General features: G+C 39.6%; 1 protein-coding gene across 3 annotated transcripts in view; it reads right to left on the bottom strand.

The window, feature by feature from the left end:
- NCKAP5 (NCK associated protein 5) overlaps nucleotides 1-22,147 on the bottom strand; it is a 718,925-nt gene that overhangs the window by 495,115 nt on the left and 201,663 nt on the right. For all 3 annotated transcript variants that reach the window (XM_048483952.1, XM_048483947.1, XM_048483949.1), the window contains exon 3: nucleotides 6,949-7,022. In XM_048483952.1, the coding sequence (XP_048339909.1) occupies nucleotides 6,949-7,022 (74 nt within the window). The remainder of the gene's footprint in view (nucleotides 1-6,948; nucleotides 7,023-22,147) is intronic.

Below are 22,147 nucleotides of genomic sequence, written 5' to 3'. Positions count from 1 at the left end.
AGTTTATAACTTACTTAGCACATAAAATGGCACTATTTGGCATATTTGTAGAATTTTAAAGTATAAACATCTTTGTTTTTATAAGAAAAATTGCAAATATATCCAATCTATAATAGAATATTGGAAACTGCATTGCGCTTCACTACCTTAGCTCGTATATCTTCATTTTTGCCATCAGAGAAGTAGGAAAAATAAAAGTTGAATGTATAAAACAATTTCTGTAGTAAACAAAATACATTTTTATTTGAACAGAAACACTCTCTTACAGTCACAATAGGTAGAACTAGAAGTATATCTGGATATCAAGTTACATTTTTAAAAACTAATAATGTATAATCATTAACCACATTCTACCATTGTTAAGGATGCCCCGCCTTGGTATGAAAGATTTGTTCCCTCAACTCCAAGACAATATAATCCCTTGACTCTATGATAATATAATCAAGCTTCCCTCGACAAGTTCCCTCAACTCTATGATAATATAATCAAGCTTAACCTGGGTTTGGTCAGGCAAATGCACAGCAACACACCATAAAGCAAAATTAAAATTTATTGGCAAAATGAAAGGAAAAGATTTTAAAAACAATATAGTTCAGTGGTAAATTCAAGTACACAGAAAAATGACAAAGCTATTTCTCTAGATGCACTTACAGAGGCTAAGGTCTGTCACATCATCAACTACCTGATCTGACTAGTGTAGCACCAAGGAGGCAAGGGGGCGTGGTGGGGGCGCAGGGCAGACACGTGCACCGGGCACAGTTCCCCCTCACTCTGTCCCTGCCTGATCTTAGAAAGAACAAAACCTGGAGATGCTAGGGACTGAACGTGGGACCTTCAGCATGGCAAGCAAATGTTCTACCACTAAGTCACTATCCTTCTTTATTATTAATATGATAAATCTTTATTGAAAAGTATCATATAGAAATATCACAATGTAGCATACCCCCCAAAATTTGAAGTCTTTACTTCCAATCTTGAAAAGTTGATGATAAATAGAGAGTGGAGTTAATGGACCATAAGAATTAAAAAAAAATCCATAATCCGGGAGAAATGTTAGCAGTTACCTCAAACATTAACTCCCTATGCACATTCCTAACATTAATTTAAACAGTGAGGTACAAGGTTTGCTTTCAAATTGCAAGAATGATCCCAACCTGGATCAAACTTCATGCAGAAAGGGCAGAATTATTTATGATAGTTGGTTTACTTGAAGTAGAAGAACGAGCCACTCAGGATGGAAATGAATGTCCCCAAACCTAGAATTGTCAAGTTTTCACTAAGTGTAGGCCTCCATTGGCTGCTGGTAAGTCCCAGATGGAACACACAGTTGGTCAGTGCTGGAGGGAGGAGCCCCCAGACTGGTGGGTTTTTTGGATCCTATGCAAAGCAGCAGGTCCACAGCTAGAGGTGCTTCTAGATCTGTCTTTGCTGCACAAGTCACAGACTGTGTATAGAAATGCCTTTCCCTGCCTCCACTTAATCAGGAGTAGGCACAGCTGCTGCACCAAAAAACTTTGCATTCATTATCTCTCCCTGGGTAATCTCTCCAGATTAAACTGCTGCAATATGGTGTGCATTTACAGCCTGAGTGAAAGGACATAGATTCCTTCAGATTACCTGGCAAACATTACAATAGCATCTATATTGAGTCATATGGTAAAGAATCAAGCAAAATCATCACAACTTATATCCAGATCAGAGTCGGGAGGGTTAGGTCCACGTTACATTAGGCCCTGAAACACCTGAACAATTTTTCTGGTCAAGATACAAGTGGTGCAATGGTAGTGGAAAAGCATACCTGCTTTAGCACCATCAGTAGTGGATCTAAAGGGGACCAGAGGGGTCAGATAACCCAGGCACCACATTAAGGTGTCATGTGGGGGCCACCATTGGACTGCCCCCCCAGCCACTGCTGCAAAAAAACCCTCTTTTGGTAGGGTATAGAGGGGAAAGGGAAGAAAAGCTGGCGAGTAAGTTGGGCAAAGAAGCGGCCACACAGAAGGGCAGCCTGGAGTCTGCCACCCCACCAGGAATGTCCAGGAAGGTCTGTCAGGAATTATCCAGCATCTGAACTTGCCTGCCTGTTCACTCTTTGCTTCACCCATCACTACTGCCTCTCCTGCAAGCTGCGACTGCAACCCAGTAATGTTGGGATTTTAAAAGTACCCTACCAAAAGGACCTTTTTGGCAGGGTGGGGCGAGGAGGGGAGTTTGGCAGGGGGCAACTGGGAGGGCGGCACCCGGGGCATCTGGAGAGCTGCCATTTGAGAGCTTGCCCCAGGCACCATTTTTTCTAGATATGCCCCTGCGGACCATCACCATCATCTTGTAGGCTTTAAAATTGATTTTATAGCATGTTCTAATTCAGCATGAACTTTCTACCAGTGGTCCACTATATGTCTCCCTAAAGTCTTCATAGATGCCAGTTCCCTGGTAAGTCAAGGGCCCAGATCCCTCCTAAAGGAGGAAAAGAAGATGCCAAGAAACAGCTGTGTCAATAACACCCTGTAAACCAGCATCCATGCTACCACTATCTATACTGTTTGGGAGAACACATCTAAAAGAATATGTACATTGTCTTTTCCACCATCACCATCCCAAATTGAATACTGTCATTCTGAAATCGTTTGTTCTTACAACCAGTCCTTTGGAACTTCTGAAATGAATCAATCTCAAATAAGGGTCTTTTAGAACTGTAGATGGAGGGAATGGATCCAACACAAAAATGATAGGATTTTCCAATACATGATATTTACTATTCAAGGAAACTGAGTTTGCAGAAATTCCTGTGCTGATAAAGCTCAAGTTTTTCCACAACAGAAAATAGATGCTGAGGATGTGGTAAAGACAATGAACATCAGTGTAACCTCTGGAATCCAGTTTGTCTGACTTTGCAGGGACATTAGTCAGTTGCCATAGGTAAATATGATGTCAAAATATGTAAGCCTTTGCACTTTTTTTGTCTAGACTTTGCCTGGTATTACATCTACCAACTACTCATACCACATGTACAGAAAGGAAGGAAGGAAGGAAGGAAGGAAGGAAGGAAGGAAGGAAGGAAGGAAGGAAGGAAGGAAGGAAGGAAGGAAGGAAGGAAGGAAGGAAGGAAGGAATCCTGTCTCAATTACTGTCATTATGGAGAGACAGAAAGATGGAGATGCCTGTTCCTGTAATATCAATTATGTATAGTGGAGCTAAGCCAGGATTAACTTGAAGTCTGTCTGCATGTAAGAATGTTTTCCAAGTTGCCCAGCAGACAGCATCAAAATACCCAAAGCATGATGTATTAAAAACAAAAGTCAACAAATCAAGAATAGATCTTGTATCAAAATCATCTAGACTTGAGGATTACAACCTCCTATTTTAACACAAGCCTCATACATTCCATAGCACATATCCTGATAGTATAAGAGAAAATAGAAGAATTGACAGTAGTTAGATTTGTACAGATTGCTGAGAGATGGCTCTGCCTTTATGAAAAATGGGGGGTGGGGGTGGAGTACAGTCTCGTGACTTTTTTTGTTGTTGCAAAAATGTTATGAAACATGAGCTAACCATAACCAGTCCTCCAGGGAGTGTGATGGTAGCAATAAATTTTCATGTTCCAGAACAGATGGCTGTGCCACATGAAGAAAACAAAATCTATCAAGCTCTGTAAAACGAGAAGGGGGGAGAGAAATTTCCTTCTCCCCCATCCAATTAAGCCCCATCTAGCATGCTGTTCTACATGTGGTAACATAGACATTCTGCATGAGCACCATGACATCGCTTTTAGTCTCCTCAGTCTCAGCCTGATTCAAATAAATCAGTCCAGGCTGTGAGTAATGCTGAAAGAGCTAAATGTTCAGAATTTGTGTCTGTCTGTTTTATTAGCTAGCCTAGAGTAAACCAGGGGGCTATCGTTCAATGTCAGGTTCAATACCCAATGACCCAATAGGTTAACATTGTGGCAGCCACAAATCATGGGCATAATGAAGTCTGAGAAGTGGTCCACGCTGATTTATTAGGACATCTGTCTGAATGTAGACGATCTAGTGTTGCCCTTGGATAACACCAGCTATTCCTATGATCCTCCATAGATATAAGACCCCTCTAAAATCTCAGAGCCAAAGGATTTTTAAAAATAGATTCACAACATTTTCTCAAAACTCTGAGCAGAAATATTTTAAACGAATGTTATGAGTCAATATGGAAGTTACGTACTGAGATTAAAAAAATAAGCAAGAAAATGGTGTGAACAAAATCCTCTAAAACTGAAGGGATAACTAAGACACATGGCAAAACTGGCTGAATGGATGTGTTTAAAAGATGAAAAACGATCAACAGATAAATTGGAAATATATGTCCCTGTACTGATCAATGAACAGAAGGTATAATCAAGATCTTACACACATATTTTTTGTTACCCGTTTTGTACTTTTTTTCACTTTCTTTCTGTAAATTTCAGAACTACAAATGATAAAAACTGAAATTCAAAAATTTTATATAGTCACAAGAAAATAAAAGAAATGGGAGAAATTGCCCATTGGCTGCTGGCTCATCAAAAGTTATTAGATTTTAATTTTTTTTTACTGAATTTTAATTGTAAGCTCAAAAGACACATAAACACAGACAAATATAAAATGGAGAAAAGCTGCTAAGAAATAAATACATAATCCTGAAAGCATGTGCATTCAGCCAAATATTATCATGGAAGTTAATGAAATATATCAGTTTTCACTATTCCATCATTCACACTGAATTAAGTGTATTTCAAGTATATTAAAAATCAACGTAGGCAGAGGTGGGATCCAGCAGGTTCTCACAGGTTCCCGAGAGTAGGTTACTAATTATTTGTGTGTGCCGAGAAGGGGTTACTAATTGGTGATTTTGCCACGTGATTTTTGCCTTAGTTACGCCCCTCCTCTCAGCAGTAGCGTGCAGAACTTGAAGCAGTCTAGCAGGAGGTGCACCGGCATGCGTGGCAGCCTGTGCCTGCGTGCATTCGTTTCCCGCCCAAGGACTGGCGCAGCGACTGCGTCCTTACCACAGCCCCCCCCCCAGGAATGCCTGGCCATGCCCCCATCGTGCCCGGCCCAGCCCCATTGGTGCTACTCCACAGTTTGAATCCCGCCACCATGAGAACCTGTTACTAAAATTTTTGGATCCCACCACTGAACACAGGCCATTTATGCCCTTGCATTATGCCTCTCAGCAAGCTTGTCTCTCCTTCACCATTGACTTTCTTTTATGCATTGTTTTTGTCTTTTGCAAAGCCACCACAGGGAAAATCAAAGAAGCTGAGTGGTTTCAAAATGCTGGCAAAATGAAACCTTTCCTGTTGCTCCACTTTTCCCCATGACAAAAACCAGCTAAACAGGAAGCATATTTCTTTATCCAGGTTTTCCTGCTCCTTCTCACCTTCCCCAGCCCACCCAACAGCAGTTTTTCCCAATCTTCTGGCCACCATTTCCAAACAATCAGAAGAACTTTGGTTTTTTGTGGTTTTCTTTTTAACTCTGCAGGTCTAACATTGGAGCAAAGGACAGGTCTATTTATCTATCAAACACCAGAGAAAAGTGGGAAGGGGGGAGTCAATTTTCCCAAATGGGCTGTTCTGGTCACCATTTTTGAATGATCAAAAGGGCTTTTTTTGTTTGCAGAAAACAACAAGGCATGCAGAATTAAAACTTTTTAAAAGGGATGTACAGGTACACCAGCACAGGGGTTCTACATCTCTTGCCCTGGGAGGATTATCATTCTGCAAATGGTTCTACATGTTGAATTTTAATGTTTCATGAACAATGACAGAAATGACCAGCAATATATTTTAGAGCCCGTTGTATTTTTTCTTTTTTTGCACAACGGACTTTACTGCTGGTACGTATACAACAGCACATTCTGTGATGTAGTTTGGTCCTGATGGGTGGAGATCTTGGTTGTAAGAGATGCCTTCCTTGCAAATAAAAGCTGTTGTTTAGGACCAACTTATCCCTGCTCAATGGATCTGAGAATGAGTGCCCAAGTGAGTACTCCAATGAGTACTTCAGCCCAATCTAACTTGTGAACAGAAAACTGCTGGAAAGCCGCATTGCAAACCAAATAGCCTGTGCAGTCCATCACAGGCCACTTGGGAGAAAACAACCACTTTGGAAGGTGTACTCTATGAAAGCCAGAGTTGTACAGTAGTTGAGAGTAGTGGTTTCTAATCTGGAGAACTGGGTTTGATCACCCACTCCTCCACATGAGTAGCAGACTCTTATCTGGTGAACTGGATTTGTTTCCCCACTCCAACACATGAAGCCTGTTGGGTGACCTTGGGTTAGTCATAGTTCTTCAGAACTCTCTCAGTCCCACCTACCCACACCCCATTGAAGTCCTTCCCCTCTCCAAACCCTTCCCTCCTCAGGTTCCACCCCAAAAATCTCCAGGTATTTCCCAACCCAGAGCTGGCAACCCTACACACTATGCACACGTGGAAAGTTTTTTTTCATCCTTGCGTAAGAAGCACTCACATCTGCCTTCTTGGCACATTTGAGGGAGCTTTTCTAGGTCAGAGAGAGTTTTTTTGCAGGCAGGTGTAATTCAGAAATCTTCCCTCTTAAGATTCAAAGCACTAATTAATTCCTGTCTCCTGCAGCTCAGCCTCTCCTGACACAGACCCTGCAATCCTGTGCTCCACAACATATCTTGAAAGAAGACTGTAGGGGCATTAATTAAATCAACAAAGGATTCATCATATTATTATGAGCAAATTGCTTTTCCTTAGATAGTATGGCATATTAATTTTGTACTCTGAGTTCATAGTTTTACAATTTCATAGGTTTTTATCTGAGACTTAAGTGTTAAAATATATAAATATATGTAAGGTCTACACAGTTGTACCTAGGTAGCATTTCAATACTTGCCATATATCTGAGCTAAGAAGAAATTATATTAGTTTGCAGGTACAGTATACATGAAACTTACTTCCATACATTCCAGCGTTGTTCTTCCAGCTGAATCAGCAAATGGTCAACATATTTATTTAAGTCCATATATTCCTGTGAACAAAAAGAATGGATCCATTAACACTTGTAACTGTTAACTGATATAATAAGCTTATAATAATTTTAAACATAGTGTATCACATACACACACAATATATCATTTCTTATATATTCAGTTGATAAATCAGTTGAAAATCTGTAGGCCTAGAAAATGGTCTGAAAGAAATTTTGTGCTGAAGCTAAGCAAATTAAACTGCCATGAAAGAAAACCTGGGAACCATTTCCAAGTCACTCTCAGCATCTTAGAAAAGAAATGGGATACAAATGAAAATGATTAATAAATGGGAGACATGAAATTCCTGAGTGATAATCCAAAAGTTATCATAGAAGAAAAGCAATTACAATGGCAACCATACCAGAATGGCCAACAAGGAATTTTGCTTACCAGATATAACAGCTAAAGGTGGATAACCTTACTTAGAGATATAAAATGCTCCACAAATATTGGAGAAATTTTGGAGGAATGGAGGAAGTCTCCCTTTCTGGCAAGAAAGTCTCCCTTTCTGGAAGGAAAATTAAAATTTATGGAAAAAACTGAAATCTGCACATACATACTTCAGCTATGAAAAGCATAACTGAAATCAAAAGCATTATATAACTGCCTATAAAGAGAACAGGAGCTTACTATGGTCTGTCTGACCGAATAAAGACTTCTATTAATAACAAAAACACTTCTTGCATGTTATTTTTGAAATTACATCTAAACACATATAAAATGCCAGTCATAAATAAATAACAATTTCATTATTCTGCTTTAAAAGTACCTGAGAGTGACATGATAATGTTCCTAGTTATATGAGTGTTGTCAATGGTTCTCTGATGTTTCATGTGTTCACCAAAAGACAAAAGACTCACCCCTTTGACAGCAATATCTTCTTGCACACATTGGGCTTTTGTCAGGGTTTTATTTTTGGTTCAAAGGGTGTGTGAGTGTAGAATTGCATATAGTATAATGACAGGCCTTTGTTCAGCAATGTCTTCTCATAATTGAAGAATACAAGGTGGAAGTTATGAATAATGCAGTATCACCACATTCTTTTTAATGGGAAGATATATGTTACAAGAGCACAGCTATCATATTTCATCAACTGTGGGGGCCTTTTATTTTCCCAGCAGCAATTTTTAAGGGTTCTTTGCTGAAGTCCCAATTTAAAGCAGATTCTGAAACAAGAGCTACAAAAGTAGAGACACAAATCAAAAGTGAATACAGAGAAGTCTATGAATACCCATGCACTGATGTTTAGACCATACTTTCCTGAAAATTTACTTCATTGAATAGACCTGAATAGAATTTAAAGGAAACCTACTTAGGGCTGATCTCTGAATATTGCAATAATAATTGATTTACAGTCATGATCAGCCCCTGTTTGATTCTGCCATGTTTCACCTCCTGCCTGAAACCTGGAAGTCTGCTTCTGTTCAGACCGCTCCCGCCCCACCCCCGCTCAATTAAACTGCTTTCTCAGACCTGTTATCAGTTTGTTAGTCACCTGTTATTGCAGCTCTCTCAGTAGTGTGGAATATAGGTTGTTTTGATCCTAGTGGGGGAAGGTGGTTTCCCCTTACCATAGACTGTAGGACTGGAAAGGTGCCATCTCCACCTTGGGAACTGGTCAGTGGGGCGGGGTGACAGGACGTAGGGGTGATGTGCAGTATAATGGTGCTTGAAGTATTGGTTATGCTTAATTCTGGCAACAGAAACCTAAATGTTCATTTCCTGACGCTGTTTCATAATAAAGAAATCAACTGGAACCACAGTCTTGTTATTGAACAACTTGGGGTGTGACAACTAGCTTTACATTCTATCATTGTTCACGGTTTGAACCAGAAATTCAATAGTATGATTATGGTTTCTATTATTTGAAAAATAATGAATTGGAGCACATGCTTAATGCCCCAGTAATTATTTCCTTATGAAAACCATATAGCGGTGTGGTACAGCGGAGAAGGTGTCAAACGAGAATCTGGGAAATCCAGGTTTAAATCCCCCCTTGAGCCATGGATTTTTGCTGTGTGTCCTTAGGCTAGTCACACACTTTCAGCTTAATCTATCTCACAGGGTTTTATGAGGATAAAATGGAGAGGAGAATCATGTCGAGAGCAGCAGGGGCGTAGGAGGTTAAGAGGTCGTGTATCTAATCTGGAGGAACCAGGTTTGATTCCCAGCTCTGCTGCCTGAGCTGTGGAGGCTTATCTGGGGAATTCAGATTAGCCTGTACACTCCCACACATGCCAGCTGGGTGACCTTGGGCTAGTCACAGCTTCTTGGAGCTCTCTCAGCCCCACCTACCTCACAGGGTGTTTGTTGTGAGGAGGGGAAGGGCATGGAGATTGTAAGCCCCTTTGAGTCTCCTGCAGGAGAGAAAGGGGGAATATAAATCCAAACTCTTCTTCTTATTCTTTGGGTCCCCAGTGGTGTGAAAGATGGGATATAAATAAAATAAATAAATTTTGCTGTCCTAATGAAATTGGCACACTGAGTACTATCAGTTATGAATATAGCAATTAAAGTTTTTTTTCCTATCAATTTAATTCTATCATTATGTTTATGGAGAAAACATTATTATGTATGCCGGGCTTATAAAACTCTTTGAAAATGATAATCATTTTAATATGATCCTGCTTCCATTAGGAAATAGTTACAGAAATATTTGTTGAAAGAATGGCTAGATGCCAAACAGAGCTAACTCCAAGTTTATAGACACTGTGGTTTGGTTAATCCAAACACTGATCCACGAAGGAAACGCCGGTATTCAAACTCATTAAGCTCCACAGTGAGATACAACTATAACTAATAATATAACTTCTTTTAAAAAGTGAGATGAGATGAGGGGAAAAAAGAATAACCAATGGCTGAGTTTAGTGTTATCGAAAAGGTATCAGAATTTATATTTTACATGCTATTACTTATTTCTCTTGCTAAGGGTATCTCATAAATAGAATGCCCATTTTAAAAAAACTTTAAAAGCATTAACAATCACACAAACCCAGGGATCAGGTCATTCAACAACAAAAAATGCCCATTTTGTCCCCACATATGTTCAGGCAATACTATTACAGGACCTAATAGCTAACATTAGTTTGTTCACTTGCTTAATAGACCAACAAGTATCAACAATGATATTCAGTTCTTTATACAGGACAAAAAGGTCAAACTCTATATCAAAGTTTAAATGGACACAAATCTGACACTGAAAATTACAATATTCAGAAAACAGTTGGAAACATCTCAATTTACCATGACAGAAAATAGAATGCCATAGCCCCAGTGTGAATCAGAGGGCACAGCTTCTATTTATCAATAAAAACTGCTTGGAAGATTTTATTTAGTTAGTTCATTTATACCCCATCTTTCTTCCCAATGGTAAACCAAACCAGCCTACATCTCTCTTCCATTTTTCCTCACAACAGCTCAGTGAGTGAGATGAGGCTGAGAATGTATGACTGGTCCAAAGTCACCCATAGGTTTGCCAGGTCCTTCCAACAACAGCAGCAGGTGGGGGAACTTACTAGTAGTAAACATAGGCCTAGTTCTTTGTTATCACCATTTGGCAACAGTGTCCCTGGGAAGTGATGTCATCATGGTTTTATTGGTTGTACACAGCCCAGAGCCCTTTGGGGATGGGGCGGTATATTAAAGCTGATATATAAATAAAATCTGATATATAAATGTCTGATTTTAGAAAATCTGATATATAAATCCTGACAGCCACAAGATACTTAGGTATTTGGGCAAAACTCTATGGTAGAAGCAATTTTTACCATAGAGTTTTGCCCAAATACCAAAGTGTCCCTGAAGTCTTCTGCAGTGTGATGACATTACTCATGGTGCATGCTGGAAGACACATTGCCACATTGTTGACGGCAGAGAAACAGGCCTAAGTGGTCTCCCACTCGTGGCAGGGAATTGGGAACCCTAGTCACCCAGCAAGCTTCCATGGCAGAGTGGGGGTTCAAATGAAGGTATCCCTGATCTTAGTCCTAGTCTAACTTCCATACCAATTGATCCATTAATAAGTCTTCTACTAACTCATCTAGTTTAGCTACATGTTCCAGGTAGCGCTGTGCTGGTGGTTGTTTACATTCACTCTGACATTTTTACAACGGTCGATCACTGCTTCTTAGTCAGAATCCTTCCAAGCTTCCTATTAAGAAGTATTTATTGCTATTACTATTTATTACTATTACAAATAAGACCCAGTGATAGGCAGTGAATGTAAAGTTTGAGAGCAGAACACTTTGTAAGAGACATATGACTCCTGTATGCCTCTCCTTTTTGTGTCAAAGCTTTGACTTCATTCTGGCTTATTTTCTAAGAAAAGGGTGCAGGATCAAATACTGCCTTGGAAACCTGTAGTTGAACAGCACAGCATACACTTTTTTTAAAGAAAGAAAACAAGTAAATACATGTGCACCATTATTGTGCTCTAATAAGAATGATCCTGTGATCCAATCAATATAGCTCCATATTTTCATGAAGTTATAGACAATGATTTGTGATTGAAACAAGAGACACCATCAGTGAGAAACAAAGTATGATCTCATCTGTGGAATGAGTTATACGTTTGTGAAGGCCTTGGAGAGTCTGACCTGAAGTAAAGTTTTAGATTAAGAAAACTCCCCCCCCCCCCCAATCCTTTTAAAATACTGTCGTTTATTTCATCATCGTTCTGTTGGATAACCTCTCAAGGCTTTTCAACAACCTCAAAGAGTATCGTTTTAATATATATACCTCTGACTGGAATGCATATTTTTCATGTCTTAAGGAAAAGGGAGCATTAGGGACTTGAGTGAACTGTCAAATACACAACATTGCTCAGCCATGAACTATAAATAAATCACAAGGAAGGTGATGCATACATACTCACATTCAAAATTTCTGCTCTGCCTTCACTGCTGCACTTACAGCCTCACATTTTGTAGACAAAAGTTACAGATAACCATGAACAACAAATTGTCATAAGAAAGCTATGCGTCCCACTTAAATTAGAGGCTCATCATATAGCTGTCTATGACAGTCACAGCAAAAAGCCAGAATGAGCTCTTGACTTGTTTATTATTATTCTCCTTCTTTTCTGTTTTGGAGTTTTGTCAGACATTATATTAACTGTCAAAAGCAAACCACATATTCTGACACTTTATCAATGAAAAACTGGGAAGAGTCTATATGCAATGATCTGGAAATTAAAAAACAAAGCACAGCACAACAAACCAACAATAGTCACTTTAACAAAACATTTTCAGAAGATTTATTAATTGTTCAAAATCATTTAAGCCTCAGCACACATTTGCTATGAAAGCTCACTTGAAGTGACTAAAACTGGTTTACCAACTCATTTTCTTAAAGCTAGCTGTTTTCATAAAAGTTAACTGTCTTAAACTTCAGCTGCTGAAAACTTTTAGCTGGACATCCTTCTGTAAGATTATTCTCCTAAAACAATGTGTTACTACTCTACAGAACAATCCTAAGGTCTATTTTGAAGTAAGTGTGCTTAACCCAGGAAACTATTGTTTGGATTGCAGGCTGTGAGTACTTTAAGTTACCTTAGCACCTAATTCTGCAGATTTAACTGGGCAATCCAAAGGGGGGGGGGGGGGGCTGAAGCCGCATTAGAAGTGCGGAGCAAAGAGTCACAGATGCCGATGCAGACAGACTTACCTCAGCAGCCAGCCACTGTGGCACCTGAACTCAAAAGCTGGTCCCGGCAGTAACCTGCCTTTGTTGCAAATGCCTATGCTGGCGTGGAGAGGGGAATTCCATGGCATAGCCAGAGGCTCCCAAGTACACCACAAAAAAGTGTGGCCTAAATCACTTTTATGCTATGGGCTTTCCTGGGGCCGTAAGAGTTTTTCCCTTCTTCCCTGGCACCTGTACCATTTGATTGCCTCTTTGGAGGCAGCACAGCAGCACCGTATCCAGCTCTACTGCTCTCCACCCCCAGATTGGACTGTTATTCAGACTGAGTAACTTTCATATGAGCCAGTGGCTACAACGTAAGTGTAATATTCTAAACTAATGTCAAAACTGCAAAAGTCTGTGAGGTTTATACATGAGATTGGATCCTGTGGAAAATTTCCACTAATAAAAGGGGAGATTTTTCAGGTCCCCGGGACTCTCTCATACTGCTTCTGAGAGACCCCTATTCCCCAAGGGCAACATTTAAGCCACAGCCCACACCACCGTATAATTCACCCCATGTGACCCATGGATTTGATGGATCAAATGTAACAGGAAGTATTTATATTCTTGGCTTTTGGGTATTAGGAGCTGAGTCAGCGTGGTGTAGTGATTAACAGTAGTAGTGTGTAGTGATTAACAGTAGTAGACTCTAATCTGAGAACTAGTTTGATGCCCTACTGCTCCACATGAACAGTGGACTCTGATAAACAAGATTTGTTTCCCCACTCCTACACATGAGGTCTCCTGGGTGACCTTGGGCTAATCACAGTTTTTTCAGAACTCTCTCAGCCTCACCTATCTCACAAGGTGTTTGTTGTGGACAGAGGAAGGGAAGGAGTTTGTAAGCCACCTTGAGATTCCTTATGGTGGAGAAAAGTGGGGTAGAAATCCAAACTCTTCTTCTTAGCTGCAGCCCACAATGTACAACCCCACATACCATTGTGCATATTCATCTTATTAAAGTGTTATGGACTTAACAATATTTAATTGATGTTAGAACCACACTTCATAGCTGCTTTTATAATGATCGCTTCCCATCTTTATACAAGTGTGCCTGGTTAATTAACTTAATCCGGTGATCATACTATAGAGCATGGTTTTCCCTGAAGTTCTGGCAGTTCAAACCACAGGTTTCACCATTTCAGCTAACACAATGGCCACTTCTGAAGAAAACACACATACACTTTTCCTACGGTAAAACACACATTTTCCAAATACTAAATGTAAATAGCACATCTCAGCACTGCAGAAACAGACATGTTCCCATACTGTACCTTATATCTGATAGGTAAATAGAAAATGATTCTTGCATATTTCCTCTTTTTACACATAATCTATAATACTGCCCAAAGACTTAGATAATGGGCGATAAAAACAGTATCTTTTTAGAATTTTTTTGTATTTAGCATAGGCGTAATTCCCATTGGGCAAGGTGGGCAGCTGCCCAGGGCATCACCTTGTGGGGGGCATCAAAATGCAGAGTTCGTTCTTGGGTATTTTAGTGGTTTTCCATTTTTGGCCTGCAGGGGGCGCAGTTTTTAGGCTAGTGGCACCAAAATTTCAGCGTATCATCAGGAGACTGTCCTTATGATACCCCCCAAGTTTGGTGAGGTTTGGTTCAGGGAGTCCAAAGTTATGGACTCCCAAAGGGGGTGCCCCCATCCCCCATTGTTTCCAATGGGAGCTAATAGGAGATGGGAACTACAGTTTTGAGGGTCCATAACTTTGACCCCCCTGAACTAAACTGCACCAAACCTGGGGGGTATCATTAGGGCAGTCTCCTGATGAGATCATGAAAGTTTTGAGACTGTGCCTTCAGAAATGTGCCCCCCCAGCCTGCAACCCCCATTGACAGCAATGAAGAAAACTCAATGCAGAACAAAGATTCTTGGGCAAATTTCTGGGATGTTCCTGCAGGGGGTGCATTTTTGGACGTATCAGCACCAAAATTTCAGGGTATCATCTGGAGACTGTCATAATGGCACCCCCCAAGTTTGGTGCAGTTTGGTTCAGGGGGTCTTATGAGAATGTTGATATGTTCTTATGAGAATGTTCTTATGAGAATGTTGATTCTCTGGCTCCAAACTTCAGCTTAACCACTAGCTAAGCAAGAAGTTCTTAACACAAGCAGGTAAAAATAATATTGTTGCTGGACGCCTGTTACAAGAATACAAGTCAAACAAAATACATTGAATCTAAGTGATGGTTGGAAGTAAGTATCATCTGCAGCATATGGTACTTGCATGTGACTCATGAATCTGATTGATCAAATAAGACAGGAGAAGTTAAGGGGAATTATATGAAGAGCTAGATAAAGTTAGTGTATGGCTTTTTCCGATGCTTTTCATAGTTGGCATGTAGACAACAAAGGACAATTTACCCCAGTTTTTATAAAGCACTCTTTATCTCTACAATTCGTGCCCCCTCCATACTGGGGAAAGGGGCCTGCAAAAGTTTAGTGGAAATTAAACTGTTTCAGATGGATGAGAAAGACTTCTTCAGTCTGAAGTAAGCTCTCTTTTTCCTGAAAGATCATGCCAGAACAGGGTTCTGCAGCCTAAAGCTCCAGAACCACATGGGTGGAATTTTGAAACCAAATATGGTTCTCCAAAAACAAAATCAAATGTTTAAGTTAAAATACATGGGAGAGATAGGTGGAATACTAGAATAACCAGCATGTGAAGGGAATAACCAAGCAAATAATTTTATGGGACTGAGATGCTTTTCAGAAAGGGAAATGACAGAGGTGATAAGCTGCCAGTAATTCAAGTGTGAACCATGCATGGATTTATGCCAGTGAACTAAAACAATCAGGCAGGGTGCTACTGTGTATATTCATTACTAACTTCAGACAGCATATGTACTACATTCCTAACAAACCACTGTGGAACCATTATGTATTGCATCAACATGTAAATTAACATAACATTAAATTGTGTAGTTTCAGGTATGCCAGTGGGCTGTTGGTTGATCTCTTGTTGTAAATTCTGACATACCTTGACCCTTTAATTGTAAAAGGCTGCAGATCACTGTTGCAGTAAACAAGATTGCTGTTTGAAATCTCTTTTCCATATTTTTCCCAGGATAGATTCTTGGTTTATAATCAGCCGTTATTGCACAGTCATACACTGGGTTAAAGGACAAACGAAATAAAGACCTTGGAGATTTTAGACTACCCTCATTCTCCTCTACATCTCCACCATCGTTCTTAGGCAGATGGGGGTACTTTTTAGTATAGAAAAAGTAATGTGGGGAGCTATCAGACGCCAGCAAGTCAGTAGTGCAGAGGCACTTCATTAAATCATCATGAAGATGGTGGCCATCAGTGCAGATCTCCATTTCAATAACAAGTTGTTTACACTTCTTATAAATATTAGGTAGAACATTCCGACTCTAAGCACCATCCAATGACTGGGTTAGAGGGGAGGAAAAACCCATAAAAATTCCTCACTCCCAAGTCGCCTGTTCAGTTGCTTAGACTCTCTTTATAAAAACAATGCTGACTTAGAAAATCATTCCCCAGAGCTATACACAGTAGCTCCTGTACCTTGTGACCTGTCATAAAGACACAGACATGAAAGATTAGCTAAGAGAGGCCAACAGGAGAGTCTGGCTGGGGTGTCCTTGTCTGCAGACATGCCAACACATTCTTCACCCCTTGAGTGAGACAGCTGAAAGGCATCTTGCTTTCATTGTTTCCTGCCATCACTTCCCTTGCCTTACAGTGCACCCTGATCAAGCCACAAACATTTTCTGCGGGAGAATGGGACTTGTTAAGGCAAGTTTTAAAGTAACATCTGTTTTGCAGTAGCTAGCACCGCTTGTTAATGCACATTTATCTTCTATGCGCCATTGCCATACAATTTTGGTAAGACTGGGAGAGTATACACGTGTTTAGAAATACAACAGCACACACATGGACAAACAAAAATAACTCTAAATTAAATGTTTTATCTGCAGTGTATGTTAGCACTAAATGCTCTTTATACTAAATGCTGTAGGATGGCCAACTTGCAATAAATCTGGGAGAATAATGTGACCAGAATTATGATAGCAACTGCAAATCTGTTTCAAGAAATGAGTGCTAATCGCAAGGCTACATCTGCAACCCAGCAACTTTCCTCCTGTCCCGCCTTCGGCAGCATCCTTAAGCATAGGCCCGCAAATTCAGTCCCAGGCAATTCCTGACTCCCATAATATAACCGCATGCTTGTCTATCTGTTGTGCTCTCTCTTTCCCCCTCATACAGACTCACATCTTGGAAGCTCCTTTCTCTTGATTCCTGGTAGGAGCCAGCATAACCACAACCTGCGCCCCTCAGCTGTGTTCCTCTAAGAAACAGAATCAGACTGCTTTCAAATACGGGAATATCATACAAGGATTGAGATTATTTATGAACTGCCACTGATTAAGTGTTGTCTTTCCGTATTTGACCTGTCCACTTTTTAGTTAACAATGTTGGTTTTGCTTAATAGAGGTTTCTCTTTCCACCTCCTCTGGGCAAGACGTGTGTCAGAGACAGCCAATGCATACAGAAGCCTAAAGCAATCACTAGGAGGGAAGGCAGCATGGTATAGCCCAATCTTATCAAATCTTGGAAGCTGTGCAGGGTCACTACTTGGATGGGAGATCACCAAGGATGACTCTGCAGAGGAAGGCAATGGCAAGCCACCTTTGCTTCTCACTTGCCTTACAAACATGTTGCTGTGGTTGCCACAGGTTGGTTGCAACTTGATAGTACTTATGTATATAAAAGGATCCCATTGGTGCTGGGCTGCTATGTGTGTCAACCTTAGGTTTTGGGTAACTTAACAGTGTTGCCATTTAACTGCCATTGAGAATTACTGAAATGCAGGAATAAAAAGTGAAAACAAGCTCAATTTTCACCAATGTGAGACCCAGCACCCCTGCACTAGGCTTGATTAAAGGCCAAAGTGCTTTTGTCATTCCCTTCCTTTATCAATACAGTAACAGATGCATTGCATGTTAAAGCCATCTGTGTGTCTGACATTTCATTTCCCAGCATTCTGTGATCAAAGAGTCTTATGTGGCCAAGGTGCTGAGTGCATGCAAATCTCATTGAGCTCTCAGACTTATACTTGTGGGGAAGGGAATTAAGAACAAAACATTAGCGGAACTATTTAATCATTTCTTTTTAAAAGCATTTGCTTAACAGTATCAGCTTAACAGTAGTTAAATGAAGGGATTCTAAAAAATCAACAATTATTCTCGGATACAGGAAATCACTTTCCAAGGGTACCATTTAACACTGCATGTGGGAAAATGTATAGTAATCATATCCTGGTGACAATGCTAAGGAGGATTTCTCTCTAACCAATGTGATCTAATTTATTTCTCCTATAATAATATCCAGGGGTTATTGTGAGCATTTCATTATCATAGAAATTAAAGACAACACAAAGGAATGAATGTTTTAAGAGAACCTACCATGGTCCATTAAACTCTCCCTTTTATTGTTTGTATAATGTAATAAGATACTGTTCTTCCTTTGTATGTATATGCCTGAATAATAGGAATAATGCTTTTCATAAATTATATACACAAGCATTGAGGGCAATCCACTAGCTCAGTTAAACCTTCTTCATATTTCCACATAAACCCGCACTGTGTATTTTTCTTCCTATTGTAACGTACCCCATAAAACACTACAAATTATACCAGTGGCTCTTAACTCTTGCTAAAATATAATGATCACAAATCATAGCTAGGTTGAATTAAGTGGAAATTTCTCCCACTAACTTCAGAATGGGACAGTAAGATTCAGGTGTTAAAAACCTGTGAATGCCCTTCAGGATAGGGCGGGATATCAATCCAAAAAAATAAAAATTAAATTAAATTTAAAAAGTGACAGCTGTCAAGCATGAAAAATTATCAACTTTATTATTACTGACAGGTTTATCCTACGCTCTCTTTGAGAAGCATACTCGAGATGTAGTTTAACAGACCACCATCATGGAGATTCTGCTCTTTGAAGAAAAAGCTTGAAATGCTATCTTTTTATCCATCAAATCTGTGAGTTTTCACTTCCCTGCCATTTTCTGTTTTCTTGCACCAGCCATTCCATGTATACATTTTTCAATGTTATATGCACTAACTATATATAAATGGTATGTATCATTTAAGTAGTGTACAATAAAATAACCAAACACACTAGGTATATGAACAATGAAAGTGGTGGGAATGAAAAAAGTTCACACAACACAAAATTCATGCAACATATGTCTAACTGTCCTGGTGAGTTTACTGCTGATGTTGTCATCTGTTTTAGAGTTAAGGTTGGAATTGTTGTTACCTGATGTTTTAATTGGAATTTTATTGTGAATGTGTTTTATTGATTTGTACACTGCCCAGAGCCCTTCCGGGATGGGGCAGTATATTAAATATGAACAATAAATAAACAGACAGACAGATATGAAAAGAAGAAGGGCTTCTTGCATTTCCTTAGTGGGAAAAAAACCAAATTCATCTTTGTTGCATTTCCTTAGTGGGGGAAAATTCAAATTCATCTTTTGTTGTCAAAATCATATACACATTTCTTCATACAAGATCAGGACAGTTCCAAGTTGATGTGACCAGACTAAATCCAGGTGACTACTTCTTGATATCAAAACTTAGTGGACAAAGTGCCCAAGAGAAGCTGCAAGGCAATAATTCATGGGAATTGTGGTGGCCAGATTATCATACATCAACTATGACCCAGTTTTAATGTTAAAACCAGATTCTACCGCCTTTCTTTCTACATCACCGAGAAAGTTCTATGTTCGTTCCCACTAGAACTGCTGTCGAATTTAGCCTTAAATATTAGAACTGTTGATAGTGTAACATTCTTGAGGATCTGTATAGGTATACAGTTCACATTGTACTATGCTGCATGACTGAAGCACACGAAAAGCAAGAAGTGAAAAGGAAAAACAAGTCAGATAAGAGCATTCTTATCCATTTCTGTTTTCAACACACTGGGTATTTGGATAATGTAAGAAAGAAATATAATGTTAAGGGTACCACAACACAAGAAAGGGGGATCCTAGCAACCTCTGCACCTTGAATCCTATGCTGAGTTACCTCAAGGTAAACTTAACTGAATATACCGGTAGTTTGTCTTATTTCAAAGTAAACCCTCAAAGGACTGAACTGCTGCACATGTGTTTTTGCTATCTTCAAGTGACTTGGTGAAGTTAGTAACTACTGTCATTATTGTTTTATTGCTGCAACTTCTTAAGCTGTTGCAGGAAAATTTTCCAAGGTTACCTCAAGGGTGCATGGCATGTCTAAATTTGACCCCTGGAATGCCAAAGTCCAACATTCACAGGTTAATTCTGTAGCAAAAAGTTATGCTTTAAAGGGTATTGTAAGTTCAACAATGAGCAGCAACGGAGCAACAACAGAGAATACAACAGGGAAGAATACATTTCTTATTACCAATAACTGCTCAAACATTGGGAAGCTGAACAAATTTAATGACTCAGCGAGCAGCTCCCAGACAACAAATTGTAACTCAACATGTCAATTAAGAGTTCTTTCCTCTATACTGATATGTCTAAATAATGTCCATTGGTAAATGGAATTTCCAGTACACTGCGTTGTGACATTTCCCATTTTCTCACATATTTTGCTCCTGTTGTTCTTGATATGACAGAAAGCAGCAAGATGATATTCTCCTCAGTGGGAAGCGAAACACCTACTGTGGAGAATCATGATTGCATCAACGAAATCCTGGATGTACTCATTCTCATTTGACCACTGAGATACATTAACAGTGAACTCCATGCCAGGTTAAGTAGTTAAATACTCAACTGGGATACTGGTAGATGTCACTCCATCAGTGCCTTTAGGGGGGGGGGGGAAAGGTGGAACTACCAGACTGCCCTTTCTAGTCCCTATGACAAACCATGTTCAAAATAAAATTATGCCCTTTCAGTCACTGTGTTTTATGCTCTACTGAATTATGAAAAGGAAATAGAGTATAATCTTTAATGAAGCAGTGCTTATTTCTATAGGCTGCAAAAAGAACTTTCTCATAACTTTTTATTTAATTTGATGAGATCACTTTTAGAGCAACCCTCCCATATTTATCCAACCATTATTAATAATTTCCTCAGTCATAATTCTTTAGAATTGGCTCTCTTAAATCGTAGAACTCTCTTAGAACTGGCTCTCTTAACATTAGAGCTAATGGTACTGGTCCTTTACTTACTGTATAGATAACATTAGAGCTGTGACCAACCAAACTGAGAAATTTGTTAGTAATAGTTTGTATAGACTTTTTGTTCATACCTACATGTTTGACAACTTGCACCTTTTAAAATAAGTAACCCCCAATGCATTTTCAACACATAACATTGCTTCCCTTCATTTCAGATGATTATTTTAAAAATCTGTCATAAGATCTGCAGTTTTTCCAGCTGAAAACCTTTCGACAAAAGGACAGGTATTCCATTTATTGCTGTCAGAAGACATTAACTCTTAATTTAGCCTATTGTTGCCGAAGAGATCAATTCTTATAATCAGCAGGCAAATGAAAGGAACACGAACAGCTGGTTGTGACAAGTTCCTTCAAGATGAAGCAATAAACCAGCTGTGTGTGTGCGTAGTAATACGCCATAAGCATGATAACATACACACCTATGTGCTATACGCAAGTATGAAACATGCTTGAGTCCTTCAAGTGCCTTAATTTCAATAATCTGATTTTGCTAATTGCCTACTTTCACTGTATAGGCATGTCAACGTATCCTTAAGTAAATGGCAGCCATGTGTAGCCAAGCTTTCATCTATTAGAGGATTTAACTTGACCCTTGCAATGTGGATCATGATGCTTAACTGTATATGAATGATCCTCTGAAGATCCCAGCCACAGATGCAGGCGAAACGTCAGGAAAAAATACTACTGGAACACGGCCATACAACCCGGAAAACCCACAACATCCTAGTGATTCTAGCCACGAAAGCCTTCAGCAATACATTGTATATAAATACATTTTTCTGGTGTTAGTCTGAGCCACACACATTGAGATAATTTGCAATGCCCATAACACCCCAGTTTCTCATCCTCTGTTGAGTTCTTAGCATTTTTGGTGCAGCACTCCCTTGTTAGTATAAGGACAGAGAAGATTGTGAAGCAATGACACACCACTAGATGCTCTGACCAGCTTTTGAAGCTCAAACCTTTTTTGTTCCTACATTCAATTTTTTTTCTCAAGTTGCCTTTTAATCCTGTGTTGTGTTGTGTTTTCAACTACCATGACCTGATAGTGAACTGTTGGAATAGATACTAAGTCTTGAGGCCCACAGTGGCTCTGGCCCTGTCCCTATATATGATTTTCAGGTCCTCCCATGGCCACTGACAGGAAATTGGGGGGGGGGGGGTTACAATTGCCAGAACCAAATTGGGAAAATCTTGGAGATCTGGAATGGAGCC

The sequence above is a fragment of the Sphaerodactylus townsendi genome, linkage group LG02 (genome assembly GCF_021028975.2).
Source record: "Sphaerodactylus townsendi isolate TG3544 linkage group LG02, MPM_Stown_v2.3, whole genome shotgun sequence".
Classification (NCBI taxonomy): Eukaryota; Metazoa; Chordata; class Lepidosauria; order Squamata; family Sphaerodactylidae; genus Sphaerodactylus; species Sphaerodactylus townsendi.
Note: the sequence above shows the minus strand (reverse complement) of the source record. Positions and strands in the feature narration are given on the sequence as shown.